This window comes from Thamnophis sirtalis, unplaced genomic scaffold, assembly GCF_051295495.1.
Source record: "Thamnophis sirtalis isolate CommonGarterSnake01/CBP01778 unplaced genomic scaffold, rThaSir2_p1.2 scaffold_10, whole genome shotgun sequence".
NCBI lineage: Eukaryota > Metazoa > Chordata > Lepidosauria > Squamata > Natricidae > Thamnophis > Thamnophis sirtalis.
This window is the reverse complement of record NW_028261390.1, coordinates 71,437,724-71,464,768: the sequence shown is the minus strand read 5'-3', so window position 1 is coordinate 71,464,768 and position 27,045 is coordinate 71,437,724. Positions and strand designations below refer to the sequence as shown.

The 27,045-nt window shown below is 43.2% G+C and overlaps 1 protein-coding gene across 2 annotated transcripts in view; it reads left to right on the top strand.

Annotated features, from left to right (window-relative positions):
* The first annotated feature begins 17,716 nt into the window (after positions 1-17,716).
* The window catches only part of SLC34A2 (solute carrier family 34 member 2), a 49,162-nt gene continuing 39,833 nt past the window's right edge, over positions 17,717-27,045 (top strand). Inside the window, exon 1 of one of the 2 annotated variants that reach the window (XM_087724885.1) lies at positions 17,717-17,846. Coding sequence is in view for 1 of the 2 variants with exons in the window: in XM_087724884.1 (XP_087581010.1) it covers positions 18,601-18,609 (9 nt within the window). In the remaining variant the exon portion in view is untranslated. Of the gene's footprint in view, positions 17,847-18,413; positions 18,610-27,045 lie in introns of those variants that run through there. The other variant, XM_087724884.1, reaches the window with a different exon arrangement.

Here is a 27,045-nt window from a genome sequence, read left to right as displayed (position 1 = left end):
ATTTACAGTCACAGACCTTATCTGGCTTGGAGAGCTGCCAGGCTGAGATCTGCAAAACTTGGCAAGGAGCCTCCGAGAGTTATGAACCAATTAAGGGAACTAATGGTCTCCTGCAAACTCCACTCCCTTTTCGCTCCTCTTTTATTTCCTCTGGGAGGGGCCATTCATCGTCTGGTCCTATTCCCAAGTCGACCCCTGTTCTTTAGTTGTTCCCTTTGTCTGGCCGCTCTGTGCATGCACACACTGGGAACAGGCTCCAGCTGCTCTTCTGCCTCAATGATGTCTGACTCTGAAGGCAGCTGGTAACTGGCATAGGGCCCTGGTCCCCTCTCTGCCTCCGACACAGAGCCCTCACCAGAGCCTTCCCCAGATTCCAGGACTGGCCCATCTTCCTCCCCAACCTCCTCACTGTCCAACTCTCCTGCCAACTCCACTGTCGGGCCACAACATAGGGATGGAAGGGACCTTGGAGGTCTTTTAGTCCAAGCTGCTGTTGAAGTAGGAGACCATTCTGGTTCAATGTGTTCTTCAAAACCTCCAGTGATGGAGCACCCTCAACTTCTGGAGGCAAGTTGTTCCACTGGATAATTGTTCTCACTGCCAGGGAATTTCTCTTTAGTTCTAGGTTGCTTCTGTCCTGGATGAGCTTTTATCTGTTACTACTAGTCATAAATGTGAAAAACACTTTTTTCCAGTGTTGTTGCAACTTTGTACGGCCACTAAATAAATGACCATTGACGTATTAATTACCTGAATGTTGTTGTTAATTGCAAAGTCGTGTCCGACCCATCGCGACCCCATGGAGAACGTTCCTCCAGGCCTTCCTGCCCTCTCCCATCCTTTGGAGTCCATTGAAGCTCACGTCGACTGCATCAGTGACTCCATCCAGCCACCTCCTTCTCTGCCGTCCCCTTCTTCTTCTTCTGCCCTCCATCGTTCCCAGCATGACGCTCTTCTCCAGGGAGTCCTTCTTCATTCTCCTTAGGTGGCCAAAGGATTTGAGTTTCCTCTTCAGAATCTGGCCTTCTAAAGAGCAGTCAGGATTGATCTCCTCTAGGACTGACCGGTTGGATGGCCTTGCAGTCCAAGGGACTCAATGCAGGAGTCTTCTCCTCCAGCGCCAGAGTCCAAAGGCCTCCATTCTTTGGTGCTCTCAGCCTTCCTTGTGGTTCAACCTTCACAGCCATCCATTGCAACTGGGGAAACCACAGCCTTGGCTATGCACACTTTTGTTGGCAGGGGGATGTCTCTGCTTTTTAGGATGCTGTCTAGATTTGCCATTGCTTTCCTCCCCAGGAGCAAGCCTCTTTTGATTTCTGCTCTCATGTCCCTTCCAGTCCTTCTTTTCTCTAGCCTGGCTAAACCCAATTCCTGCAACCTTCCTTCGTATGTTTTCATCTCCAGGCTTTTATTCATCCTAGTTACTCTTCTCTGCACTTTTTCCAAAATCTCGGCATCTAAAAAGATCCTTTCTTAAGCTTCGAAATCCCAAGCAGTTAATGGGTTTTAAAAAAACCACGATATGTAACTGCTTCGTTGCGAAGCACCTTGAACCACGTTCTATACAAGATCACTGGAGCTCTTATTCTTTTTTTAAAATTTCATTTACTGCAGCGTTTTTATTTTCCTTTCACAATGAAGTGTTGGGCATTACAATTCTCAATTCTCTGGATGACTTAAGAATGTTGGTTTTGTGCTGCCTTAACAATGTTAAGGCAACGTACAAAAATCTTACATAAATTAAACCTGATGATTAAATATACAGGTGTCAACATTGGAGCAACTCAAGTTGAACAATCTTTTGCCCAGTGATGCCTTGCTGGGACAAAGGTGAGCAAGGAAAGAAAAACAGGTTGATAAGGTTTGCCTTCCCACAAGTCTTTTTTATTTCCATTTCATTCTATACAATCACATGTTTACTGTGCAACCGAGGCATATAACATTGGGTAATAAACACAGCCCTCACTTTTATAGAAAATGCCCCCTACAATACAAACCCAATATACCGCTTTAGCCCACCATACACCCTCTTTCATCCCCCTCCAACTTTCATTCTTCCTTCTCTCATACCCCTCTACCCCTACTTCCCCTCCCCCTCTATCTAACCCTAACCCTATCACTCCCTCTCTTAATCCATTCCCTCCCTTCCTTCTCCTCCTCCTCTCTCTCACCCTCTCTACTCTCCTTCTTCTTTCACTCAGCTCCTCCCTTCGGTATACTTCTATTACCTTCCAATATATTCAGTTTGTTCTGTTTTGACACTAACATTAAAAAAGCCACAGTATACAAGTGCAATCATGCTTTAAAATTTAACACATATTATATTTCCCCCCTTCCCCCCCTCCCCCTAGATCCCCACCTCCCTTCCCTCCCCCCGACTTCCCAGAGCCCAGGTTGATAAGGTTTGGACACAATACATTTCCAATCCTGTTCACAGCAGCGATAAGACAAAAATGGGCATCCTTTTCACAAACTCTTGCCAGCCTCAACAATAAAGACCTGGAATGAGCTCTTGCTTATTCTTGCTTGCAACCTGAAGCGGGTTTTGTATTAAGGGGCAGAAATTCCCTTTTGAAAATCACAAATGTTGACTCTGGAAATTATGGCCTTCTGGCATCTGATAAAACTGAACCTTCCTGCAGATTTCAGAGAACGCTATGCCGTCATTAACCAGACCAGGAAAAAAAAAAACGTATGAATCACCACTTTTCTATTTTTAAATTAAACCAGTGAATGTCATCTTTCATAAGCCTCCTTTCTTTCTTTATCCAGAAGCAGGATTAAGAAAGACACGTTTTCCCTTGCTGTTGAAAATAGAGGCCAGCCTTATGAGGATATTGCATAACGGGTGAGAATCGTCAGTACAATTTGGACAAGTGCTAAGATCGTGGCATCTGGTGCTCTCAATTCCTGGCAAATAGACGGGGAAGAAATGGAGGGAGTGACAGATTTTACTTTCCTGGGCTCCAAGATCACCGCAGATGGGGGACGGCAGCCAAGAAATCAAAAGAGGCTTGCTCCTGGAGAAAAAAGCAATGGCAAATCTAGACAGCATCCTAAAAAGCAGAGACATCCCCCTGCCAACAAAAGTTTTTCTAGTCAAGGCTGCGGTTTTCCCAGTTGCAATGGATGGCTGTGAAGGTTGAACCACAAGGAAGGCTGAGAGCACCAAAGAATGGAGGCCTTTGAACTCTGGCGCTGGAGGAGAAGACTCCTGCATTGAGTCCCTTGGACTGCAAGGCCATCCAACCGGTCAGTCCTAGAGGAGATCAATCCTGACTGCTCTTTAGAAGGCCGGATCCTGAAGAGGAAACTCAAAAGACTTTGGCCACCTAAGGAAAAGGAAGAAGGAGAAGAGCCTCGTGCTGGGAACGATGGAGGGCAAAAGAAGAAGAAGGGGACGGCAGAGAAGGAGGTGGCTGGATGGAGTCACTGATGCAGTCGATGTGAGCTTCAATGGACTCCAAAGGATGGGAGAAGACAGGAAGGCCGGGAGGAACGTTCTCCATGGGGTTGCGATGGGTTGGACAAGACTTCGCCATTAACAACATTCAGGTAATGAATACGTCAATGGTCATTTATTTAGTGGCCGTACAAAGTTGCAACAACACTGGGAAAAAGTATTTTTGAGTCCCTTGGACTGCAAGGCCATCCAACCGGTCAGTCCCAGAGGAGATCAACCCTGGCTGCTCTTTAGAAGGCCAGATCCTGAAGAGGAAACTCAAAAGACTTTGGCCACCTGATGAGAAGGAAGAAGGACTCCCTGGAGAAGAGCCTCATGCTGGGAACGATGGAGGGCAAAAGAAGAAGAAAAGGGACGGCAGAGAAGGAGGTGGGAAATCTCCAATCCCTCCTCACTCCAGGGGAAGGATGCTGCAAAATCCCCATTTCCTCTGGACCAGCTGGGACTCGGGAGGCAGAGAATAGATGGGGGCAGGGCCAGCCAGAGGTGGTGTTTACCAGTTTACGCAAAACTTCCGCTATCGGTTCTCCAAAAGTGGTCAGAACCTGTTGAATGCTCCCTCTGGTGCCATAGGTTTGCCATTACGGTTCTATGTTCTCTGCCGAGTGACTTGTTGCCTACTAAGTTCTACCAGCTAAGAAAGCAGAGGCCCCATAAAGAATATAAGGCAATCTGGGTAAAATAGGCAAATATGCCATCTTTGGTATGCCTCTCCTTCTTGCTTAGTTCCCAACATTACTCCTCTTCTGCTTTTGTATACAAAGCAACCTCTCATTCTCTAAGCCACTGATCCAGACCAGGATTCCACTTATTTCATTCCCTTTGAGTCACAAGTTACACGATACACTCAAATCTACCATAAACATTGTTGAAGCATTAGACTCAGGATGAATAGACTGCCAGTCATCCCCGATGCTGTCTTGGGATTATTCCGGTCTAAAGAAATGATTGTTTTTTTTATTTATACAAATTTATCTACAGGGTCATGGGTCACTCTAGGGGTAGGAAAACACTGGTTCTTTTCTTGGAAGTTAAGTCTGATGATGGCGGTTGAAATTGACAGAGTTGGAAGGGACCTTGTAGGTCATCTAGTCCAACCCCCTCCCCCGGCCAAGCAGGAAACCCCACACTCCGATTAGCAGGCTCGTCTCATTCAATCCTGTTTCTAGAGCTTCCTATCCCCAAGGATTGCTGCTTCTCTGCCGATTCGGCTCGGTGGTGGCTTTGTCAACCAGCTAAATTATTGTCAACAAAAAAAAAATACAGTAGTCTCAAACTGTTTGACCATCTTCCTGTAAAACTGTTGCTTCTGCCTGTCGCTCTGGCCCTCAAATTCACATGTGGGATTCTGGAGGCAATTAGATTCTGTGAGCCGGTGACCGAAGTAGAGATTTGAGGTTGTTTTTTTTTGTCCCAACAGCATTTCCCCAAATTTGGATTTTTTTTTATTTAAAAAAAACCATCCTAAAATCTCCACTTTGATCCCCATTACACAGAGTCTAATTGCCTCCAGAATCACAGAGTTTTAGAATTAGTTTGAAAAATCTTATTTCCGTCTATCCAGACCTTTAATCTTTTTTTTTTAATCGTCCAAAGTCGTTCTTTTTTTTAAAAAAAATCTTATTTTGATTCAAACATCATCTTCCATTAAACAGTGTGTCATCTGGGTTACACTAGAGAACTAGTAGTGGAAATTTTGAGTAGTTCAGAGAACCAGTAGCAGAAATTTTGAGTAGTTCGGAGAACAAGTAGCGGAAATTTTGAGTAGTTCAGAGAACCGGTAGCGGAAATTTTGAGTAGTTTGGAGAACCGATAGCAGAAATTTTGAGTAGTTCGGAGAACTAGTAGTGGAAATTTTGAGTAGTTCGGAGAACTAGTAGCGGAAATTTTGAGTAGTTCGGAGAACCAGTAGTGGAAATTTTGAGTAGTTTGGAGAACCGATAGCAGAAATTTTGAGTAGTTCGGAGAACTAGTAGTGGAAATTTTGAGTAGTTCGGAGAACTAGTAGTGGAAATTTTGAGTAGTTCGGAGAACCAGTAGTGGAAATTTTGAGTAGTTTGGAGAACCGATAGCAGAAATTTTGAGTAGTTCGGAGAACTAGTAGCGGAAATTTTGAGTAGTTCGGAGAACCAGTAGTGGAAATTTTGAGTAGTTTGGAGAACCGATAGCAGAAATTTTGAGTAGTTCGGAGAACTAGTAGTGGAAATTTTGAGTAGTTCGGAGAACCAGTAGTGGAAATTTTGAGTAGTTTGGAGAACCGATAGCAGAAATTTTGAGTAGTTCGGAGAACTAGTAGCGGAAATTTTGAGTAGTTCGGAGAACCAGTAGTGGAAATTTTGAGTAGTTTGGAGAACCGATAGCAGAAATTTTGAGTAGTTCGGAGAACTAGTAGCGGAAATTTTGAGTAGTTCGGAGAACCAGTAGTGGAAATTTTGAGTAGTTTGGAGAACCGATAGCAGAAATTTTGAGTAGTTCAGAGAACCAGTAGTGGAAATTTTGAGTAGTTCAGAGAACCAGTAGTGGAAAGTTTGAGTAGTTTGGAGAACCGATAGCAGAAATTTTGAGTAGTTCAGAGAACCAGTAGTGGAAATTTTGAGTAGTTCACAGAACAAGTAGCAGAAATTTTGAGTAGTTCGGAGAACCAGTAGTGGAAATTTTGAGTAGTTCAGAGAACCGGTAGCGGAAATTTTGAGTATTTTGGGGAACCGGCAAATGCCACCTCTAGCTGGCCCCAGAGTAGGGTGGGATTGAAGATTTTGCAGTATCCTTCCCCTGCCACGCCCGTCAAGCCATGCCCACCAAGCCACACCCACACAGAACTGGTAGTAAAAAAAAGTTTGAATTTCACCACTGGCTATAGTTATTTATAGAATTCCAAGAAGTTGGAGAATTAGCAGCTACAGTCCTCCATCCCGGTCTCCAGAAGCAAAGGTCTACTGATTCAACAGATGCTTGCATCATCCTTCAGAACAATACAGGGGTTGAGGTCACAGAATGCTACCATGGGAATGTTCCATCTCGTTTGTGTCTCCATTGCCCAAATGAACCTGCTCTGAACTCCTTCCAAGAATGCGGGACTCACGGAATGAATCTTCCCGTCTTCCATACCCCAAATCCTCCTTTGCTTAGCTACGGATTTTCTTTTTTTGGGGGGGGGGGTGTTCATTTTTAAAAATAGCTTCCACTTTTCGTTGTTCCATGTTGATTTATAAAATGTCTCAAGTAACGTGAGACCCCCTCAGGCTTCTGGGGCATCAGACCTGTGGCTTGCAGGGATTGGACGACATCTAGTCATGTTCATCACCGGCATGACCCAGGCATGATCACCAACACGACTACCAATCAGTCCAAATGATGATCAGTAAAAAGCACATCACTACCCAGAGGGAGCTACAGAAGGAGGACAGCCCTTCCCCTTGGAGCAAGTTGGAAGGTCTAGGAATCTTGGAAGGTAATGTCTGAGAGAGAGAGAGAGACGGACACTTCGGAAATAGGAAATATAAACAATACAATGATAGGTAGGTAGGTAGGTAGGTAGGTAGGTAGATAGATAGATAGATAGATAGATAGATAGATAGATAGATAGATAGATAGATAGATAGATAGATAGATAGATCGATCATAGATGATAATTGGTGGATGGATGGACGAGATAGATGATGATAGATAGATAGATAGATAGATAGATAGATAGATAGATAGATAGATAGATAGATAGATAGATCCGCACAGCCCTCAAGACCTGGCTATCCCGTCAGGCCTGGGGATAAAGATTCTAATCCGTCCCCACCCGAATGATGAATGAATGTTGTGTCTCATGTCTTGTCTTGTATTCCCCTCCCATAAATTGTAAGCCGCCCTGAGTCCCCTCAGGGAAAAGGGCGGCCTATAAATAATAAACAAATGAAAAATAGATATATAGATAGATCATATAGATAAATAGAAGATAGATAGATAGATAGATAGATAGATAGATAGATAGATAGATAGATAGATAGATAGATAGATGACAGAAAGATGACAGGTAGAGAGAGATAGATGATAGATAGATAAATAAATAGATCATATAGATAAATAGATGATAGATAGATCATAAATAAATAAATAGATGATATGTAGATGATAGATAGAGATAGATCAGATAGATAGATAAATAGATAGATAGATAGATAGATATAGATATAGATAGATCATATAGATAAATAGATGATAGATAGATAGATCATAAATAAATAAATAGATGATATATAGATGATAGCTAGAGATAGATAGCAGATAGATAGATAGATAGATAGATAGATAGATAGATAGATAGATATAGATATATCATATAGATAAATAGATGATAGATAGATAGATAGATAGATAGATTATAAATAAATAAATAGATGATAGATCATAAATAAATAGATGATAGATAGATAGATAGATAGATAGATAGATAGATAGATAGATAGATAGATAGATAGATAGATAGAAAGGTAAATCATATAGATAAATAGATAGATGATAGATAGATAATAAATAGATAGATAAATAGATAGAGACGTCTTAATGTGGGGAAATTATTTCCAAATGATGCAATAACCATAGTTAAAGTGTCCCAAAGGGGCTTTTTTCAAAAGGCAACTGGATTTTCTTAGTAGTGGACTTTTTTCAAGTAGTCTCAGATGCCACCTCAATACCCTTTTACTGCTCTTCGGGGACTCCTTTCAATGCCAATCTGCCCTGAACGTTGGGGGCCAGATGGGAGCGGAAAATACTTGGGAGGAAGGAAAGCCCCCCGCTTCTTTTCCCAGCACCATCAAGGTCAACTCCTTGGGAATGGAGTGCGGCTGCATTCCCTCCGTTGACCGGTTCTAAAAACATCTTTTTAAAATTTGTTTGGATATGAGGAGGCCAACTCTTGAGAGGCGCCTTCGGGAGAGACAAAAGTTGCACTGGGGATTTTGGCGCGCGAATTTCAGTTCCGGCTTTGCTCTATTGCAGTGTTTCTCAACCTTGGCAACTTGAAGATGTCTGGACTTCAACTCCCAGAATTCCCCAGCCAGCATTCGCTGGCTGGGGAATTCTGGGACTTGAAGTCCAGACATCTTCAAGTTGCCAAGGTTGAGAAACACTGCTCTATTGTATTTCACTTGGTTTCTAGTAAACTAAACCTTCCTCAACCTGATGCCATTAAGGATCGTTCTTACTTAGAGCAGTTGCCACCTTGCTTTCAGCTGAGGCTCTTCTCAAAAGTGACGACAAAATTACAGCGGGTGCCAAATACGATTGCAAGGATTCTGACAGGGGTAGCTGTTAGGACTCATACGGCGCCCATTTGACATTGCCACATGCCCCACCCTCCCCCGTGTTCTGACTGAAGCTTCCCCCAAAAAGCATGAACACAATTCCTGGTCCTGACAAAACCCCTTTTATTAAGTGAATTCCTCTCCTTCACCTTCAGCAAAGGCCTGGCAAACAGTCTTTCAAAGGTGGATTTATGACCACAGACCTTATCTGGCTTGGAGAGCTGCCAGGCCAATATCTGTACAACTTGGCCAGGAGTCTCGGAGAGTCCCGAACCAATGAAGCGAACTCCTGCAAACTCCACTCCCCTTTCGCTCCTCTTTTTATTTCCACTGGGAGGGGCCATTCACTGTCCACCTGTGGCCTTTCTCCCAAGTCGACCCCTGTTGTTTAGATGTTCCCTTCGTCGGGCAGCTCTGCGCATGCGCACACTGGGAACAGGCTCCAGCTGTTCCTCTGCCTCACTGATGTCTAGCTCTGAAGGCAGCTGATAACTGTCAGGCGTCCCTGGCCCCCTCTCTGCCTCTGACACAGAGCCCTCCTCAGAGCCTTCCCCAGCCTCCAGGACTGGCCCATGCTCCTCCCCAACCCTCCTCACTGTCTGACTCTGCTGCCAGCTATGCTGACTGCTGGCGGGCCACAACAGATTCAAGATGAGGCAGGTCTGACAAAAACATCCTTTGTTGAACAGGGGTGAGGCACAAAATATTAGTCCCATTTCCAAGACAAGGAAATTAAAACTTTTTTAAAATGCATGGTGTAAACCCAAGCATATGCTTGGCTTACTTCCTCCTCTCTGCCCAAGATTCTGACGGGTGATTGATGGATTGGTTGATGTATGCCCAGCAGGGCTTCCAAACTACAACATTTCAATTGTTTTACGGACTGAAATCTCCAGAGCAAATGGATTGCTTTTATTCTGTTTATTCTGTCTGTAAAGGCACTTTCAGCTGGGCAATAATTCGGTTTCACCTCCGCCTAGATCATATCCGTTGTGCCACGCAGCAGCAATCCGTGGAGATCATCTCACTGATAACTTAATTTATTTCAAGCAATAAAACCTATTTTTACAGCCCTCGGTGTACTTTTCGGTTGAAGTGTCCCAGGGCCACGTGATTCCCCTTTTACGACCTTCTGACAAGCCCAAGTCAGCTGGGAAAGCCAGAATCATGTAATGACCGTGTGGCTAACTTCAGAAGTGCAGGGATTCCCTTAGCGCCAGCGGCAAGAAAGACTATGAAGTGGGGCTGTAAACTCACTTGTCTTGCTTAGCGACATAATTTTTGGAGTCAATATTATGGTTGTAAGTTGAGTGTCAAACCTGCAGCTAGGTTTCTTTTGGATTTTTGGCCTGCCGCACTTCTATCTACTATGCATTTTCTATTGGGGGAAAATGGGAAGGGGGGATTGTACGGAGTTAGATGCTATGTAGCCATAACAACATTCTTTCTAGAAAGCCAAGGTCATCCTTTGCACCTCTGCACCTGACTGGAATTGGATGGGTGGAACTGCCACATGGCAGCGGGAGATGGGACCATGGGATGGATTTGTGGGCATGGGGGCAAGATCTTGAACTTTCAACTGGGTGGAGAAAACCAGGAAGCTTTCAGATTTGGGTTTTCCCAGATGTGCCAACATGGCTCTCTTCATAAATTGGAACTTTGAGCAATACTTTGCCTTGGACTCTGATTTAATTTTGGATGCTATTTGAAACCTTGACACTGAGGGCTACCTGTGTTCTATCTGAAGGGTTATGTGTGAACAGAGTGTTGCTGTGTCTGTGAGGATCCTAATTTAGACATGGCTTTTTCGTTACAGGAAATCCCAAGGTAGCTTGCTTGGCTTTGAGCTAAGAAGGTTTAGGTTATCGCTAAACCACGATATATGGCCGTGTCAAATGAACATAGAGTCGTGTTACAACCAAGGGTGGCTTCTGTTTAATTGTGGCGGCTCGTATATGATTGCTGTCTTTTCGTTGAACAGATTTACACACCTGGAAAACATTTGCAAAATCTTCACCTCAGGATTCCAACATGAGAAGCTTGAGGAGAATTCTGGAGGGGATTTAAAGACTTGATTAACGGAGCTCAAGGATTAAATATGGTCAAAGCGATGGGATGCAGACATCTGTATGAAGGCAAGAAGAAATATACAGGTTAGTGAACAAATGTGGGATGCTGTGGCTTATTCTCCAAGTTTGCTTTTTTCTTTCTCCAAACTTGGGCAACTTTACAACTTGTGGACTTCAACTCCCAGAATTCCCCACACTGGCTGAGGGATTTTGGGAGTTGAAGTCCACGAGTCTTAAAAGTTGCCAAGTTTGGAGAGCATCATTGTAGACCTTTGCTCTGTTACAATCTATAAGATGTTGTCTTCAAGTCAAAATGAAAACTCAGTTCCATTATCTGCATCTGTACAAACTATGAACCACCATGAATTCATTTTATTAGGGTTAAATCCTTAGTGGAACTTCAACTGAATGTAAAATATAAGAGAGATCATTTATATCTGTCTACGTCACTGCAGTATAAGGTAAAGATAAAGGTTCCCCTCACACATATGTGCTAGTTCCCAACTCTAGGGGGCGGTGGTCATCTCCATTTCAAAGCTGAAGACCCAGCACTGTCCAAAGACATCTCCGTGGTCATGTGGCTGGCAAGACTCAACACCGAAGGCACATGGAACGCCATTTCCTTCCCACCAAAGGTGGTTCCTATTTTTCTACTTGCTTTTTTTACGTGCTTTCAAACTGCTAGGTTGGCAGAAGCTGGGACAAGTCGCGGGAGCTCACTCCGTTATATGGCGCTAGGGATTCGAACTGCCGAACTGCCGATCTTTCTGATCGACAAACTCAGCGTCTTAGCCACTGAGCCACTGCATCCCACATACACTGCAGTATATTTTACATTAATTTCATTGTTAGAAAACTGTTGAAGGCATTCACACTTGAGTCTCACAGTGGGATCTATTTTTAGGCTTTAGAGCTCTAACAGCTGAAGGGGTCTTGGATTAATTTATGGAAATGTTAAATCACTTGAATTTAAAAACGCGAGAATGATGCGATTAAAGGTGCATAAAGGCCTCTGAGGTCTCCAGAAGATAACTTCTAGATAACTTTTTTAATGGGAAATGAGTCTTCTCCAACATTTGCTATGAAGGGCAGGATTTTCATAATTCCGTTATCCGCCATGTCAGATTTCTATCAATCATACTAAATCCTCTAAAAGTCTTTGAAGGACGTGTTTTTCCCTAGTTCAGGTACCCTGTTTTCCCCAAAAATAAAACCTAACCAGAAAATAGGTCCTAGCATGATTTTTTGGGATGCTTGTAATATAATTCCTACCCCCAAAATAAGCCCCAGTTAAGATTGCCAGCATTTAGTATCGTATTTCCCTGAAAATAAGACCTAAGGAGAAAATAACCCCTAATGCATCTTTTGGAGCAAAAATTAATATAAGTCCCAGTCTTATTTTCAGGGAAACACAGTAATAGCCAGCACTCCACACACACACACCAATATTTATAGAAGGACGGCAGCTCCAATCACGCTTTGCTCGCAGAAGCACGAAGCCAAAGGCACCAGCCTGAAGATAGCAAGTGGGACCTCGTCGAAATGTTGCCAAGATACTCTCAATCTTACACGGGAAAAGACCCGAATACGCCAAAACCTGCATATATACATACATACATACATACATACATACATACATACATACATACATACATATAAAGAGAGAGAGAGAGAGAGATAGTTATAGTTATAATTGTTATAGTTATAGTTATAGATAGATATAGATATAGATATAGATATAGATATAGATGATATAGATATCGATATGTCTTTAACAAGATTTCGAATTGATGATTCTGAAAGGGGAATTTGAACTTGGAACTCATTGTTGAAAAGCTTCCTGGTTTGATTATTCTATACAACACTGAACATTCTGAACATTTTGTCAAGGATTCTCGTTTGGTAGGTTTGTTTATCCAAATTAAATCGAGCTGATTGTTCACCAATTTCCTGGTTGTCAAGTTATTGTTATTCCCCTGCGTAAAACAAAGACGAGAAACCTGACCTGGGGTTGTGTTGCGTTAAGCCAAACAACTAGCCGGCAAACCATCACAACATCCAGTAAAGCTGTAAATATAGTCTTTAGAAAGTCTGCTTTTGAATCTGTTCCCAGAGCTTGTGGGAGAACCTAAACAACTCTTGTATGCACACAAGATTATTGGGTTTCACCTGCTGAATCATACCGTTCAAACAGAATGTGGTGGCGAAGATAATTTAACCGTTTCACTGACAAAAGGGTGACCGACAAAAGCACGCCCGACTAAACCGTGGTGACAAAACCGCGAGTTCTAATGAATGGGCGCTGAATCGTGCCGACAACAGTGCGGCGACAAGTGCGCTGTAAACCTAAATGTAATGCTAACCCTAACCCTAAATGTAACGCTAACCCTAACCCTAACCCTAACCCTAACCCTAACCCTAACCCTAACCCTAACCCTAACCCTAACCCTAACCCTAACCCTAACCCTAACCCTAACCCTAACCCTAAACGTAATGCTAACCCTAACCCTAAACCTAACCCTAAACCTAACCCTAAACCTAACCCTAAACCTAACCCTAAACCTAACCCTAAACCTAACCCTAAACCTAACCCTAAACCTAACCCTAAACCTAACCCTAAACCTAACCCTAAACCTAACCCTAAACCTAACCCTAAACCTAACCCTAAACCTAACCCTAAACCTAACCCTAAACCTAACCCTAAACCTAACCCTAAACCTAACCCTAACCCTAATCCTAAACGTAATGCTAACCCTAACCCTAACCCTAACCCTAACCCTAACCCTAACCCTAACCCTAACCCTAACCCTAACCCTAAACGTAACCCTAACCCTAACCCTAACCCTAAACCTAACCCTAAACCTAACCCTGAACCTAACCCTAAACCTAACCCTTACCTTAACTTAAATCGCCCTTCTGTCGACGCGCTGTTGTCGGCGTGTTGATGACGTCGCGGTTTTAGCGACGCGCTTTTGTCGGCGCGCTTTTGTCATGCGCGCTTTTGTCGGGTCACGAATTTAACCAACCTCGTGCCTGTTTCACAGAAGTCTGGCAGGGTCGTGCTTCATTTTCCCCCCTTCATTTTGCTTCAAGAGTGTGTGGGAACGGGTTGTGTCCTCCTTACTCACCTAAATCAGGGGTCCACAAGCTGTAGCCTATTCGCAACCGAGCTGCAAAAGCATCGTGTTGGCGTGTGAATCGAGCTGCATGCACATGTGCACATCAGCCCACCACACACGTGGGCCAGTTTCCTTCTCCCACCCACACTGTACCACCAAGCCGGACAGGTTGGGGACCACTGGCCAAAGTGAATGAGTTATTGCAGTTCCTCCAGGGGTGGGTTTCAACCGGTTCACGGTGGTCCCTGCAAACCGGTTGGTCGCCGAACCCGGAAGTAAGCCCGCACCCGCTCCTTACCCGGTTTTGATGAATTCTGCGCTTCCACACATGCGCAGGACGCATACAGCGCCTGCGCGAACCTCCAGGAGCAGCTGGAGCATCGCACAGACGCTAGTACGCATGCGTGCACCGCACCCGTGCGCGAGGACGCCGCCGGCCTCGTTCCAACTGAACCGGTTGGAACGGGGCGAGAAACCCACCCCTGAGTTCCTCTGATCGTAAACTGGGAAGAGTTTGTCAAGTTATTTGTGAGGCATTGTTTGACAGAAATCTGATACCATTCCAGACAAATAACTATCTGATTACGGATGTTTCATCACTGGGGATTTTTAAGAAGAGGCTGGACAGCCACCTGGGCAAGACAAGGAATATTGTGATAGGAGTGATGGCAGCTGTACAGTGAGGAAGACCCCGCCAAACAAATCTTATTGCAACCTTCGACAAAGGGACAACATTAGTGGAGCAGAGAAATGCTGTGGATGTAACTTAGTTGGACTGCAGTAAGGCATTTGACAAAGTAGACCACAACCTTTTATTGGAGAAGATAGAAAAATGTGGGTTGGACAGCATCACCACCAGATGGATTCATAACTGGCTGACCAACTGCACTCAACATGTAGTCCTCAATGGAACCTCCATCTACATGGAGGGAAGTATGTAGTGTAGGCCCAGGACTCTTCGACATCTTCATCAATGATTTGAATGAGGGGATAGATGGGGAACTTACCAAATTTGCAGTTGACACCAAGTTGCCAGGAATCCCCAAACACTCAGAAAATAGGCTCAAGATATAGAAGGATCTTGACGGACTTGAACATTGGGCACTATCGAGGTGGCGCAGTGGTTAAATGCAGCACTGCAGGCTAATTCAGCTGACTGCAGTTCTGCAGTTCGGCTGTTCAAATCTCACTGGCTCTGGGTTGACTCAGCCTTCCATCCTTCCGAGGTGGGTAAAATGAGGACCCGGATTGTTGTTGGGGGCGATATGCTGACTCTGTAAACCGCTTAGAGAGGGCTGAAAGCCCTCTGAAGCGGTATATAAGTCGAACTGCTATTGCTATTGCTACTATCGAACAACATGAAATTCAATGGTGAAAAAAAGTTAGGTTCTACATTTAGGCAAGAAGAGTTGCTTCTTGTCCTGCCTTCAGGTTCTTTGGAGAATAGGTTGACAACCCCCCCCCCTCTTTTTGTGGCAGCCCCTCCAATATTGGAACCCTGCTATCATGTCACCTCTGGTCCTTCTTTCTCCTCCCAAGCAGTGATAGAGATACTCGAGGAGACGTTATCTGTGGTCCAGCTCATCTGCTCCAAGAAGAATTCTGCCATATGCTATAGGATAAACCAGGATACGCCAGGATAGAATCTGCTCGCTGTTTAGATCAGTTGATTCTCTGCGAATCACATTTTGGCTTTTCCACGGCTACATTCAGTTCTTTTCCATTAGTCTATCTTGGTTCACCGACAAATACGCGCCTGACAAAACCGCGCCAAGAAAAGAGCGAATTCAAAATCACGCCCACAGAAGCGCGCCGATAAATGCGCGCTGACAAAAGCGCGCTATCAACAAACCACGCGAAAACAAGGTAATAATCCTAACCTTAACCCTAAACCTAAACCTAACCCTTAGGGTTTTTACCTTGTTTTCGTGTGGTTTGTTGATAGCGTCCTTTCGTCGACACACATTTATTGGCGCGCTTCTGTGGGCGTGATTTCGAATTAGCTCTTTTTTTGGCACGGTTTTGTCGGCGCGGTTTTGTCGGGCGCGCATTTGATGGGTCACGGTTTACCTTGGTGACTGCTTTGAGGGTCTTTCCTACAGTGCCTTGCCCATAGGGGGGGGGGGAAAGTTGACGAATTCTCTTCCTCCAACCTATATTGTTACAGAGGTTTAAAGATTGATTACTTTCATATCAGTCAAGTCCTCTGGAAGGAAATATAATTGGCTTCTTAATCTTTCCATTATAATGGCAAAAAAAAAAAGAGCCGAAATGCTGATTGTCACATTCTTGGCAGCAGTTGTGCCTGTAACAACTATGTTTGTATAACTGGGCTGGTTGTTTGTTTGTTTTATATGTTTGACTTCTTTGGCTGTCTTTCTCCGAGTATTTATTTACACACTTCATGGTTTTTCATACGTTTTGATTGCATTCCTTGTGGTTTATCTCACGTTGTTTTAGTTCTCATTGTAAACGTTTATAAATTGTAAATGTTTATATGTGTATATGTTTGCATATATATCTATTTCTATATCTATTTCTATTTCTATTTCTATATCTCTATCTCTATCTCTATCTCTACCTCTACCTATACCTCTACCTATACCTATATCTATATCTATATCTATATCTATCTCTATCTCTATCTCTATCTCTATCTCTATCTCTATCTCTATCTCTATCTCTATCTCTATCTCTATCTCTATCTCTATCTCTATCTCTATCTCTATCTCTATCTATATCTATATCTATATCTATATCTATATCTATATCTATATCTATATCTATATCTATAAAGGGAGACTAGTATAGATCTATTTCAAGCTATTTAGCTCTCATCAGCTAGCCATACCCTTACTGGGATTCGAACCTGTGCTCTATTACATCTTAGGCAGACGTCTTAGCCATTAAGCCACAGGTGTCCTCCTTATCAGCTGAAGCCAGGGAGGAAGGTGTATATTTAGTGTCACAACCCCTGGTATGCCCCAATTATGGGAGGAAGCTAACTGCTTCCATTCTCTGTCCATCGGCTCGTCACAAGAGTCCATCACGACAGAAACCCAATATTTTTACTGTTGCCTTTGTTATATTTGTGTTATATTTGTGTTATATTTGTGTTGATAAATAAATAAAGGGAGACTAGTATAGATCTATTTCAAGCTATTTAGCTCTCATCAGCTAGCCATACCCTTACTGGGATTCGAACCTGTGCTATATTACATCTTAGGCAGATGTGTTAACCACTAAGCCACAAGGTTCTCCTCCTTTATCAACTGAAGCCAGGGAGGAAGGTATATATTTAGTGTCACAATCCCTGGTATGCCCCAATTTTGGGAGGAAGCTAACTGTATATAATATATATATACATATATATATATATGCTCTACCTCTACCTGTCCTAATGGAAAGTCCTATCAATTGTGACTGGCAAAAGGGAGCCACAGCAGACGGATGAAAGAGCCACATGCAGCTCTGGAGTCACAGTTTGCTGACCCCTGGTATAGGCAGCATTTAAAGGTTGTCACTAAAGATTAAAAAATTGTCCAGCTCTTCCTTCTCAGATCAGGAAACGGGCCAAAACATTGCAAGCATTGTTGCTTTAGTATGCTTTTTTCTCCCTTCTGCCAAGAAGGGCATAAACTATTCCTCAACCTGAAAATTCCCCTGGAGCTGTTTGCTCGTGAACTAAATAAACCTTCAAATGAAATATTGACAGAGTTCCAAAACAAAAAAGGGAGGGGGGAAATCAAGTATTTCTTTCAAGTGCTTTCAAAACATTCAGTTTAGAACGTTTTTCATCGGGTTTTATTCCAAAGCCATTTTATATGTCCAATGGTATTTTATTTTCTTTTATTTTGCTTCTGATCATCTTTGAAAGTTATCGCGGGACACACAGAGACTGGTGAGAGTTAGCATTTTTGCCACTACATAGATAAAAAGGATTAAGATATAATACCTACAGAAGAAATAATGGCAATAATCTTAATCCAGATGAGGTTTTTTTATTTATTAAAATTGATTCAGGGATTTATTACACCCTGTGGCTCTAAAACAATTCAATGCAATCTATCCATTTTGGTTAACAACCCATATTGATGATTTTCTGTAAGATTTATGGGTAACATCAATTGCCTTGAGGTTATAATACAATCATAATCAACGTAAGCGAGAAATTCATTTGTAGTTTCTGAAACGGAACCCTTTTCTTGAGATAAAATGAAATTAATTGCGCCTTTTAAAGCTGTGTTAAACATTAATTGTAATTAGTGCTTCCTTCTTGTTTGTTCTATAACTATATACTTAATTTATAAGGACATTATAATTATTCAGGAGGGATGCAGTGGCTCAGTGGCTAAGACGCTGAATTTATCGATCAGAAGTTTGGCAGTTTAGCGGTTCGAATCCCTAGCGCCATGTAATTGAGTGAGCTCCCATTACTTGTTCCAGCTTCCGCCAACCAACAGTTTGAAAGGAGGTAAAAATGCAAGTAGAAAAATAGGAACCACCTTTGGTGGGAAGGGAACAGCGTTCCGTGCGCCTTCGGTGTTGAGTCATGCCGGCCACATGACCACGGAGACGTCTTCGGACAGCGCTGGCTTTTTGGCTTTGAAACGGAGATGAGCACCGCCCCCTAGAGTCAGGAACAACTAGCACACATGCGCAAGGTGGAACCTTTACCTTATAATCATTCACATTCTGAATTTTGTACAATTTTATTTGGGGTTCCTTATTCCATTAAGTAATTACTCAGTTCGTTTTGAATTCCTGTTGTATTTTGCACGCGGTTAGAAGTAAGTTATTATTATTTTTACAAATCAGAACCTGCCTGGTTTTAATGGTCTAGGGAAAAAAAAATTGTAAAAACAAATCTGAGGCATACTCTGAGTGGGTTATCCGGCTTCTAAAATGTTGTACTTGGGCATTTAAAAGCATCAAGTGATTTATCCTAAGGCTTTTAGCAATTATGTGTAATCATAGTAGACAGGATTGAAACTCCGTGGCAAGTTATAGGTGAGTTCGTGGTGGTTTCACAATCACTCAACCGGAATTTTAATCTGAATGAATACTTGGGCTCTTTCCCCCTATTTTAAAAACTAATGCAAATATTATTATTATTTTGCTTCGTCATACAGTCAGCCAGCTGTTCAGACTACTGATTTTTTTTTTAATCTTCCTATTGCTTGGTTAATTGTTTTGGCTGTCAGGAAATTCCTCCTTAGTTCTAGGTTGCTTCTCTCCTTGATTAGAATAGAATAGAATAACAGAGTTGGAAGGGACCTTGGAGGTCTTCTAGTCCAACCCCTTGCCCAGACAGGAAACCCTATAGCATTTCAGACAAATGGTTATCCAACATCTTCTTAAAAAACTTCCAGTGTTGGAGCATTCACAACCTCTGGAGGCAAGTTGTTCCACTGATTATAAGGAGAGAAATTTCTACTTATTTCTAGGTGGCTTCTCTCCTTGATTAGTTTCCACCCATTGCTTCTTGTTCTGCCCTCAGGTGCTTTGGAGAATAGCTTGACTCCCTCTTCTTTGGGGCAGCCCCTGAGATATTGGAAGACTGCTATCATGTCTCCCCTGGTCCTTCTTTTCATTAAACTAGAATACCCAGTTCCTGCAGCCCGTTCTTCATATGTTTTAGCCTCCAGTTCCCTAATCATCTTTGTTGTTCTCTGCACTCTTTCTAGAGTCTCCACATCGTGGTGACCAAAACTGAATGCCGTATTCCAAGTGTGGCCTTACCAAGGCCTTATAAAGTGGTATTAACATTTCACGTGATCTTGATTCTCTCCCTCTGTTGATGCAGCCTAGAACTGTGTTGGCTTTTTTGGCAGCTGCTGCACACGGCTGGCTCATATTTAAATGGTTGTCCACTAGGACTCCAAGATCCCTCTCACAATTACTACTATTGAGCAAGGTACCACCTAGACTGTACCTGTGCATTTCGTTTTTCTTGCCTAAATGTAGAACTTCACTTTTTTCACCCTTGAATTCCATCCTGTCACCCGTGGTCCTTCTTTTCTCCAGATTAGACATTCTGACTTCCTGTGTTCTTCCTGTGTTTTAGTCTTCAGGCCTTTGAGCATCTCTGTTGCTCTTCTCTGCACTTTTTCCAAAGTCTCAACATCTTTTTTGCAATGTGGTGACCAAAATTGGATGCAGGATTCCAGGTGCTAAGGATTTATAAAGCAGCACTGATATACTTCATGTGATTTTGATTCTATGCCTCTGTTTCAGAGATTGTATTCAGCAGGTTCTGACCAGTTCTGGAGAACCAGTAGTGGAAATTTTGAGTAGTTTGGAGAACCGGTAAATGCCACCTCTGGCTGGCCCCGCCCGCATCTATTCTCTGCCTCCCCAACTAATTGGAAGGAAATTGGTTTTTTTTTTCAGTAACCTTCCCCTGCCACTCCCACCAAGCCATGCCCACCAATCCACGCCAATAGAACTGGTAGTAGAAATTTTTGAATCCCACCACTGTCTATAAGCTCAAGAGCTTGGACTGAAGGCCGACAGGTCTCTTCCGTTGCTGTCCAGTAGAGTTGGAAGGGACCTTACAGGTCATCTAGTCCAACCCCCTGCTCAAGCAGGAGACCCTGCACCATTTCTGACAAATGGCAGTCCAGTCTATTCTTGAAAGTCTCAAGTGACAAAGCTCCCACAACTTCCAAGGGCAACTTCTGTTCCATTGGTTATAGCAATAGCAATAGCAGTTAGACTTATATACCGCTTCATGGGGCTTTCAGCCCTCTCTAAGCGGTTTACAGAGTCAGCATATCGCCCCCAACAACAATCCGGGTCCTCATTTCACCCACCTCGGAAGGATGGAAGGCTGAGTCAACCCTGAGCCGGTGAGATTTGAACCGCCGAACTGCAGAACTAGCAGTCAGCTGAAGTATCCTGCAGTGCTGCATTTAACCACTGCGCCACATCGGCTCAAGGTTGGCTGCTAGCAGACTTTCTGCTTAAGGACTAACTTTCAACCTTCCACGACTCCACCGTTTTTACTTTTTCACGCACCCAGGAATGGAGTGTTGCCGTTTTTTATTGCCTCCGCGCAGGAGGCTGCAATTCTCATTAAGGTGTCACTTCAGGTTTTCCTCCCTGATTCATGACTATCTGTTCAGATCCTGCTAATAGATAGGTGAAGCTTATATTCCTAAGTGTGAGCCAGCGTGCTTCCTTTTACATAATATCATACCTGCTTGCGTGACCTGTTTCCATCAGGCACATCATTTACTTCCAGGTAATAATCATGTTTTCCATTGCACTATTGCAATGTGCAAGCTTACAGTATATAATCGCGCCAAATGTATTATCAGCACGCTTAGAAGAACCATTCCAACAACGGCAAATTAATCCAAACTAGGAACAAAAGTCAGGGTTTTTTTGGAAAGTACCTTAACCATGTTAAGCCGAGGTGGCGCAGTGGTTAAATGTAGCACTGCAGGCTACTTCAGCTGACTGCTAGTTCTGCAGTTCGGCTGTTCAAATCTCACCGGCTCAAAGGTTGACTCAGCCTTCCATCCTTCCGAGGTGGGTAAAATGAGGACCCGGATTGTTGTTGGGGGCGATATGCTGACTCTGTAAACCGCTTAGAGAGGGCTGAAAAGCCCTATGAGGCGGTATATAAGTCTAACTGCTATATTGCTATGTTTATTTTTCTGATGATGTTTTATGTGTCTGCAACAACGCTGAAAAACCTCTGGAATGGTAGGTGGGAATTCTAGTGCTTGAAGTTAAGAGGAATTGATAACTGCATGTCAAGTGTAGTAAGTAACTTGACTGATACTCTTTATACAGCGGTCACCTGCTGGTGGACCGTGAGAAAGTTTTGGTGGTCTGCAGAAAAAATATTTGCATTTCTTTATACTGCACTAAATCCGGGGTCCTCAAACTACGGCCCCCGGGACGGATACGTGCGATGAACGCTTGTGTTGCTGCAGAGAGTCTCCCCCTTCGGGGTCTTTTTGTGGGGGTTGGAGGGGGGCAGAAATTCCGACTTGGGGTCTCCTTCCGCCTCCTGCTGGGGGGCTTTGGGCGAAGGCTGAAGGGAAGCACCGCTGGTGGCGAAGAGCCGGAGGGCCTCGTTCCAGTGGGACTGCATTATGGCCTGGAACTGGCTGACCATCTCAGCCCGCTGAGCCTCCAGGCGCTGGCAACTGGCCTTGCACTCCCGCAAGTCTTCCCTCTGCTTGGAAAGCCTATGCTCCTAGTCCTCAGTGAGGTGCTTCTGCTGAGCCTCCTTCTCGCTCAGATCCAATTTGAACAGAGCTGTTTTGCCAACTCTTTCTCCTGGGGGCTGCTTAGCTCCAGCAACTGCTTCCTATTGGGGCCCTAAGGAGCCCCGGGCGTGCGAGGAGTGTGTTGGGAGGGGAGGGGCAAGTAGAGGCCGGCAAGGCGCCCCTCAATGTGAGTGACATGGAGTTGGCCACACCCACCCAGTCACATGGCCACCTAGCCACGCCCACCCCGCCAGTCATTAGGCAGATCATATTAGTGGTCCGCGGGATTTAAAATGATGAATTTAGTGGTCCCGGAGGTCCGAAAGTTTGTGGATCCTTGCTTTAGTAAGCACAAATAACAGAAGAAGAAAGTCCAATAAACAGACAAACAATCACAAATGTTTGTCTGTTTATTGCATCTGAAGGTCATAAAGCAGAATACAGACTGATCAGGTTTTGGTGTGTGTGTGTGTGTGTGTGTGTGTGTTTTAGATCTTTGTGGTGAAAAAGACCTAGAAGACTCTTGCCAACATGTGCAAGAGAAAGCAATGGAACTACAACTAGCCCCTAACTTACAACAGTTCGCTTAATGACCATTCAAAGTTACGACGGCTCTGAAAAATGTAACTTATGACCACTTTTCACAGTTACGACCTTCCCAGAATCCCCCTGGTTGCATGACCCAAATTCAAACGCTGGGCAACCGGTTCATACTTAACGACCGTTGTGTTCCCACGTGATCCGCTTTTGCGACCGCCCGATAAGCAAACTCAAGTGGGAAACCAGATTCAATTTAACAACCGGGATACTCACTTATCAACCGCCGTGATTCACTTAACAAGTGTGGCAAAAGAAAGCTCGTAAAATAAAAGAGTTAAATGACCATAGCTAGTACCAATATTATGAAAATAATGATGCTTAATGTTATTACTGTATTTTTATTAGAAGATACGTAGGTGAAGAAGGAAGTATAGAGTTTAATAAGGTTCTAAGTATTCAGCGTATTACAATTTAGGGAAGAAAGTTGCACAGGAATATTTGCACCCAGATGACACGCTGCTCACGGGAAGATGGAATGTTTATATTTTTAAAATTGAAAACAGATAAAAAACTTTATATATCCTAAAATGGGACAAAACTCACTTAACACATGTATCACTTAACGGCAGAAATGTTGGGCTCAATTGTGCTTGTAAGCCGAGGACTATCTATGGATTGGCTACCTCCATGGACTACAGATTGACCTTAAAAAGGCCTCTGTGTATCTCCCCTATATATTGGCACGATCAAAACAATAATCTTAACTGGAAATTGACGTGTGGCCTCAATTTTTATTTTTGCACCTGTCAGCTGGGTCCTTTCAGAATTTTCTTAGAAGACTTTTAGCTTCAAATTTTAGATTTTCTGGTGGGTCAGAAAAAAAACCATCTCCTGTCCAAGGCCAATACTCGTATTTACAGAATAAATAATATTGGCAGAAAGAGAGTAGCGTTAGGGAAACAAGGGTGTTTCAGATAGATACAGATTAACAGAGTTAGAAGGGACCTTGTAGGTCATCTAGTCTAACCCCCAGCCCAAGCAGGAGACCCTATACCTTTTCTGGACAAATGGCAGTCCTGTCTCTTCTTGAAAAGTTCCAGTGATGAAGCTCCCACCACTTATAACAGAATAATAAGAGACTAATATATTTGGAAGGGACCTTGTAGGTCATCGGTCTAACCCCCAGCCCAAGCTGGAGACCCTACACCATTTCTGACAGAGAGCAGTCCACTGTCTTCTTGAAAGCCTCCAGTGATGAAGCTCCCACAGTTTCTGAAGGCAACTTCTGTTCCATGGGTTGATTCCTCTCACTGTTGGAAAGTTGAATCTCTCCTTGGCCAGTTTCCATCCATTCTTCCTTCTCTGGCCTTCTCGGGGGCTTTGGAGAATAGCTTGGCCCCCTTCCTCCTCACTGTGGCAGCCCCTCAAGTGTGGAAGACTGCTCTCCTGTCTCCCCTGGTCCTTCTCTTCTCTAGACTAGCCATGTTTCTTAACACCTCCTCTCATCCTTTATTTGAGGGTTGAGAAAGAGTTACAAAACTGGTGACCAAGCTATCCTTCTCAGATCTCTATGCTGTCAAGGCTGGTGTTTGTTAGAGCAATTAACCAGTGGAACGAGTTGCCTCCAGAAGTTGTGGGCGACCTGACACTGGAGCTTTTAAAGAAGAGTTTGGACAACCATTTGTCTGAAATGATTTCCTGCCTGAGCAGAGGGTTGGACTAGAAGACCTCCGAGGTCCCTTCCAATTCTGTTATTCGCTTATATTGGTTCGATTTGTTTTTGTTTTTTTTTTGTAACCTTCAATTGGGCATAGCAGTGCATGATAGAACCACAGTTTTGGAATCAACGTATCTTGAACTGGCCAACTTACAAAATGGATCCAAAATCCAGGACTCCTGTGATGTTAAAATTTGGAGAAATTTGGGGCGTTTCAGTGCTGCCCCAATCAACCAGGTCATGTGATTGCCATTTAATAGAATAACAGAATAAGAGAGTTGGAAGGGACCTTGGAGGTCTTCTAGTCCAACCCCCTGCTCAGGCAGGAGACCCAACACCACTTTAGACAAATGATTATCCAACATCTTTTATATGTGTGTGTGTGTGTGTTTGTGTGTTGTATTTGTGCTGATAAATAAATAAAGGGAGACTAGTATAGATCTATTTCAAGCTATTTAGCTCTCATCAGCTAGCCATACCCTTACTGGGAATCGAACCAGTACCAATACCCTTATTGGGTTTCTGTCTGTATGGTCTCTTGTGACGAGCCGATAGACAGAGAAAGGAAGCAGTGGGCTTTCTCCCATATTTGGGCATACCAGGGGTTGTGACACTAAATACACATACATACATACATACATACATACATACATACATACATACATACATACATGGTTTTTTTTGTTACATAATAAAAGATTCTTTTGTGAACAGTGTGTTTTCCAGCTTCCCCTTTTAACATTCCCAGAAAAAATATAATCCATTTTATATATATAGATATTTTCCATTTTCCAATCTTAGCCGTATTCCTTTTCTTCTTTCCAGTGTCTACTTTTTAACGTATACAATTTCCCCTTCTCTTTAAAAACAAATCACATTTCTTTTTCATCTATTTTCCATTAACAACTTATGTCTTCAATTTCACATTTTATGTACTCAGCATTCAACATAATTACTTAGCCCTTTTAAAATTCCCACACATCTTAACGAAAGCCTATTATTACTTTGATTACAATATTTCATTTCATCCTACAAGATCTTATCATTCTACCATCCTCCTGTTCTTAGATTGTTCTTTTCTCTTTTTCTTCTTTTTATGCATCTTTTCTTCTGTATTTTTCCTCTCACTTTCCGATAATTTGTTTGGATATCTCTCCCCCCAAACTTTCTCTTTCCCATCTCCCGTTATTTCTCCCTTTTGTTGTTGGCTAATTTCTTTTTTCCAGATATCGTTTTCCCCTTTTCTTCTCTGCTCCCTTTGTGCCTCTATAGGTCTCTCTAATCTTACCCCATCGAGTTTTATTTTCCATTTCTATTTGTTTCTTGTTCATTTACATTACTTGTCTGTTCCCCTCCTGTCTCCGATTTCCCCGTTTTGTCTGGTTCCAACATCTTAAAAACCTCCAGTGTCGTTGCAGCATTCACAACTTGTTTCGTTGATCAATTCTGCTCACTGTCAGGAAGTTTCTTGATTACTTAGTTCTTGATTACTTCTCTCCTTGATCAGTTGTAAGCCGAGGACAACTATAAACCAGATTGGAGGTATTTCTCCTGCCTAAAATGTCTAGCTGGTGATTTATTTATTTTTCACGGAACCCAAACGGTCCCACATGCTCCTTAGGAAGAGCTTACGAGAATATCGTCTGAACTTCCTTACCGTCTCTGAACAATGACACACGCAAATAAAATCCTTGGATATTTGATATATTCGACTGGGCCCTGCTAAGCACCAACGGAGCCTTCTTAAGCCATAAAAATGTTGAAAGAATGACTACCTCAAGTGCCTAACTTCTCATCCCCCTGTGCTGACGAACCTTGTAGCTCCGGATACTTAACTCCTTATTCAGATCGTTCTTGGATTTCCGTGGCATCACAGGTATGATGTGCCTTCAGTTAGTCTCTTTATTGCAGACAAGGAAGAAATAAGAAAAGTTTATACCCTTGTCTTCCGTAGAAGCTAAAGCTTGTACATATGGATTTATGGTCTTGAATACTTGGCTGTTCGGCTGATGCCCTTGGAAGGCATCTGAGATTAGATTAGATTAACGGAGTTGGGAGGGACCTTGGAGGTCATCTAGTCCAACACCCCCCCCACCCTACACTGTTTCTGACAGATGTCCAGTCTCTTCTTGAAAGCCTCCAGGGATGAAGCTCCCACAACTTCTAAATAACAGAATAATAACAGACTAATGTATTTGGAAAGGACGTCGTGGGTCATCTAGTCCAACCCCCTGCTCAAGCAGGAGACACGGCACCATTTCCGACAGCGGGCAGCCCAATCTCTTCTTGAAAACCTCCAGGGATGAAGCCCTCACAACTTCCAAAGGCAACTTCTGTTCCATGTGTTGATCGTTCTCAAGAACAATCAATCAGAAAATTCCTCCTTATTTCCAGGTTGAATCTCTCCTTGGTCAGTTTCCATCGATTATTCCTTGCCTGGACTTCAAGTACTTTGGAAAATGGCTTGAGCCCCCCGCCCCTCTCTGTAATATACATTTATTTATCTCATAAATAAAGACTCCCTTTTCTGCTAGAAGTGGAAACGCAGCTACAAGGCCCAAAATCAAGAACTTTTCTGCTAATAGTGCTTATATTTAACAGGTCCCCTCCCTTCCTCT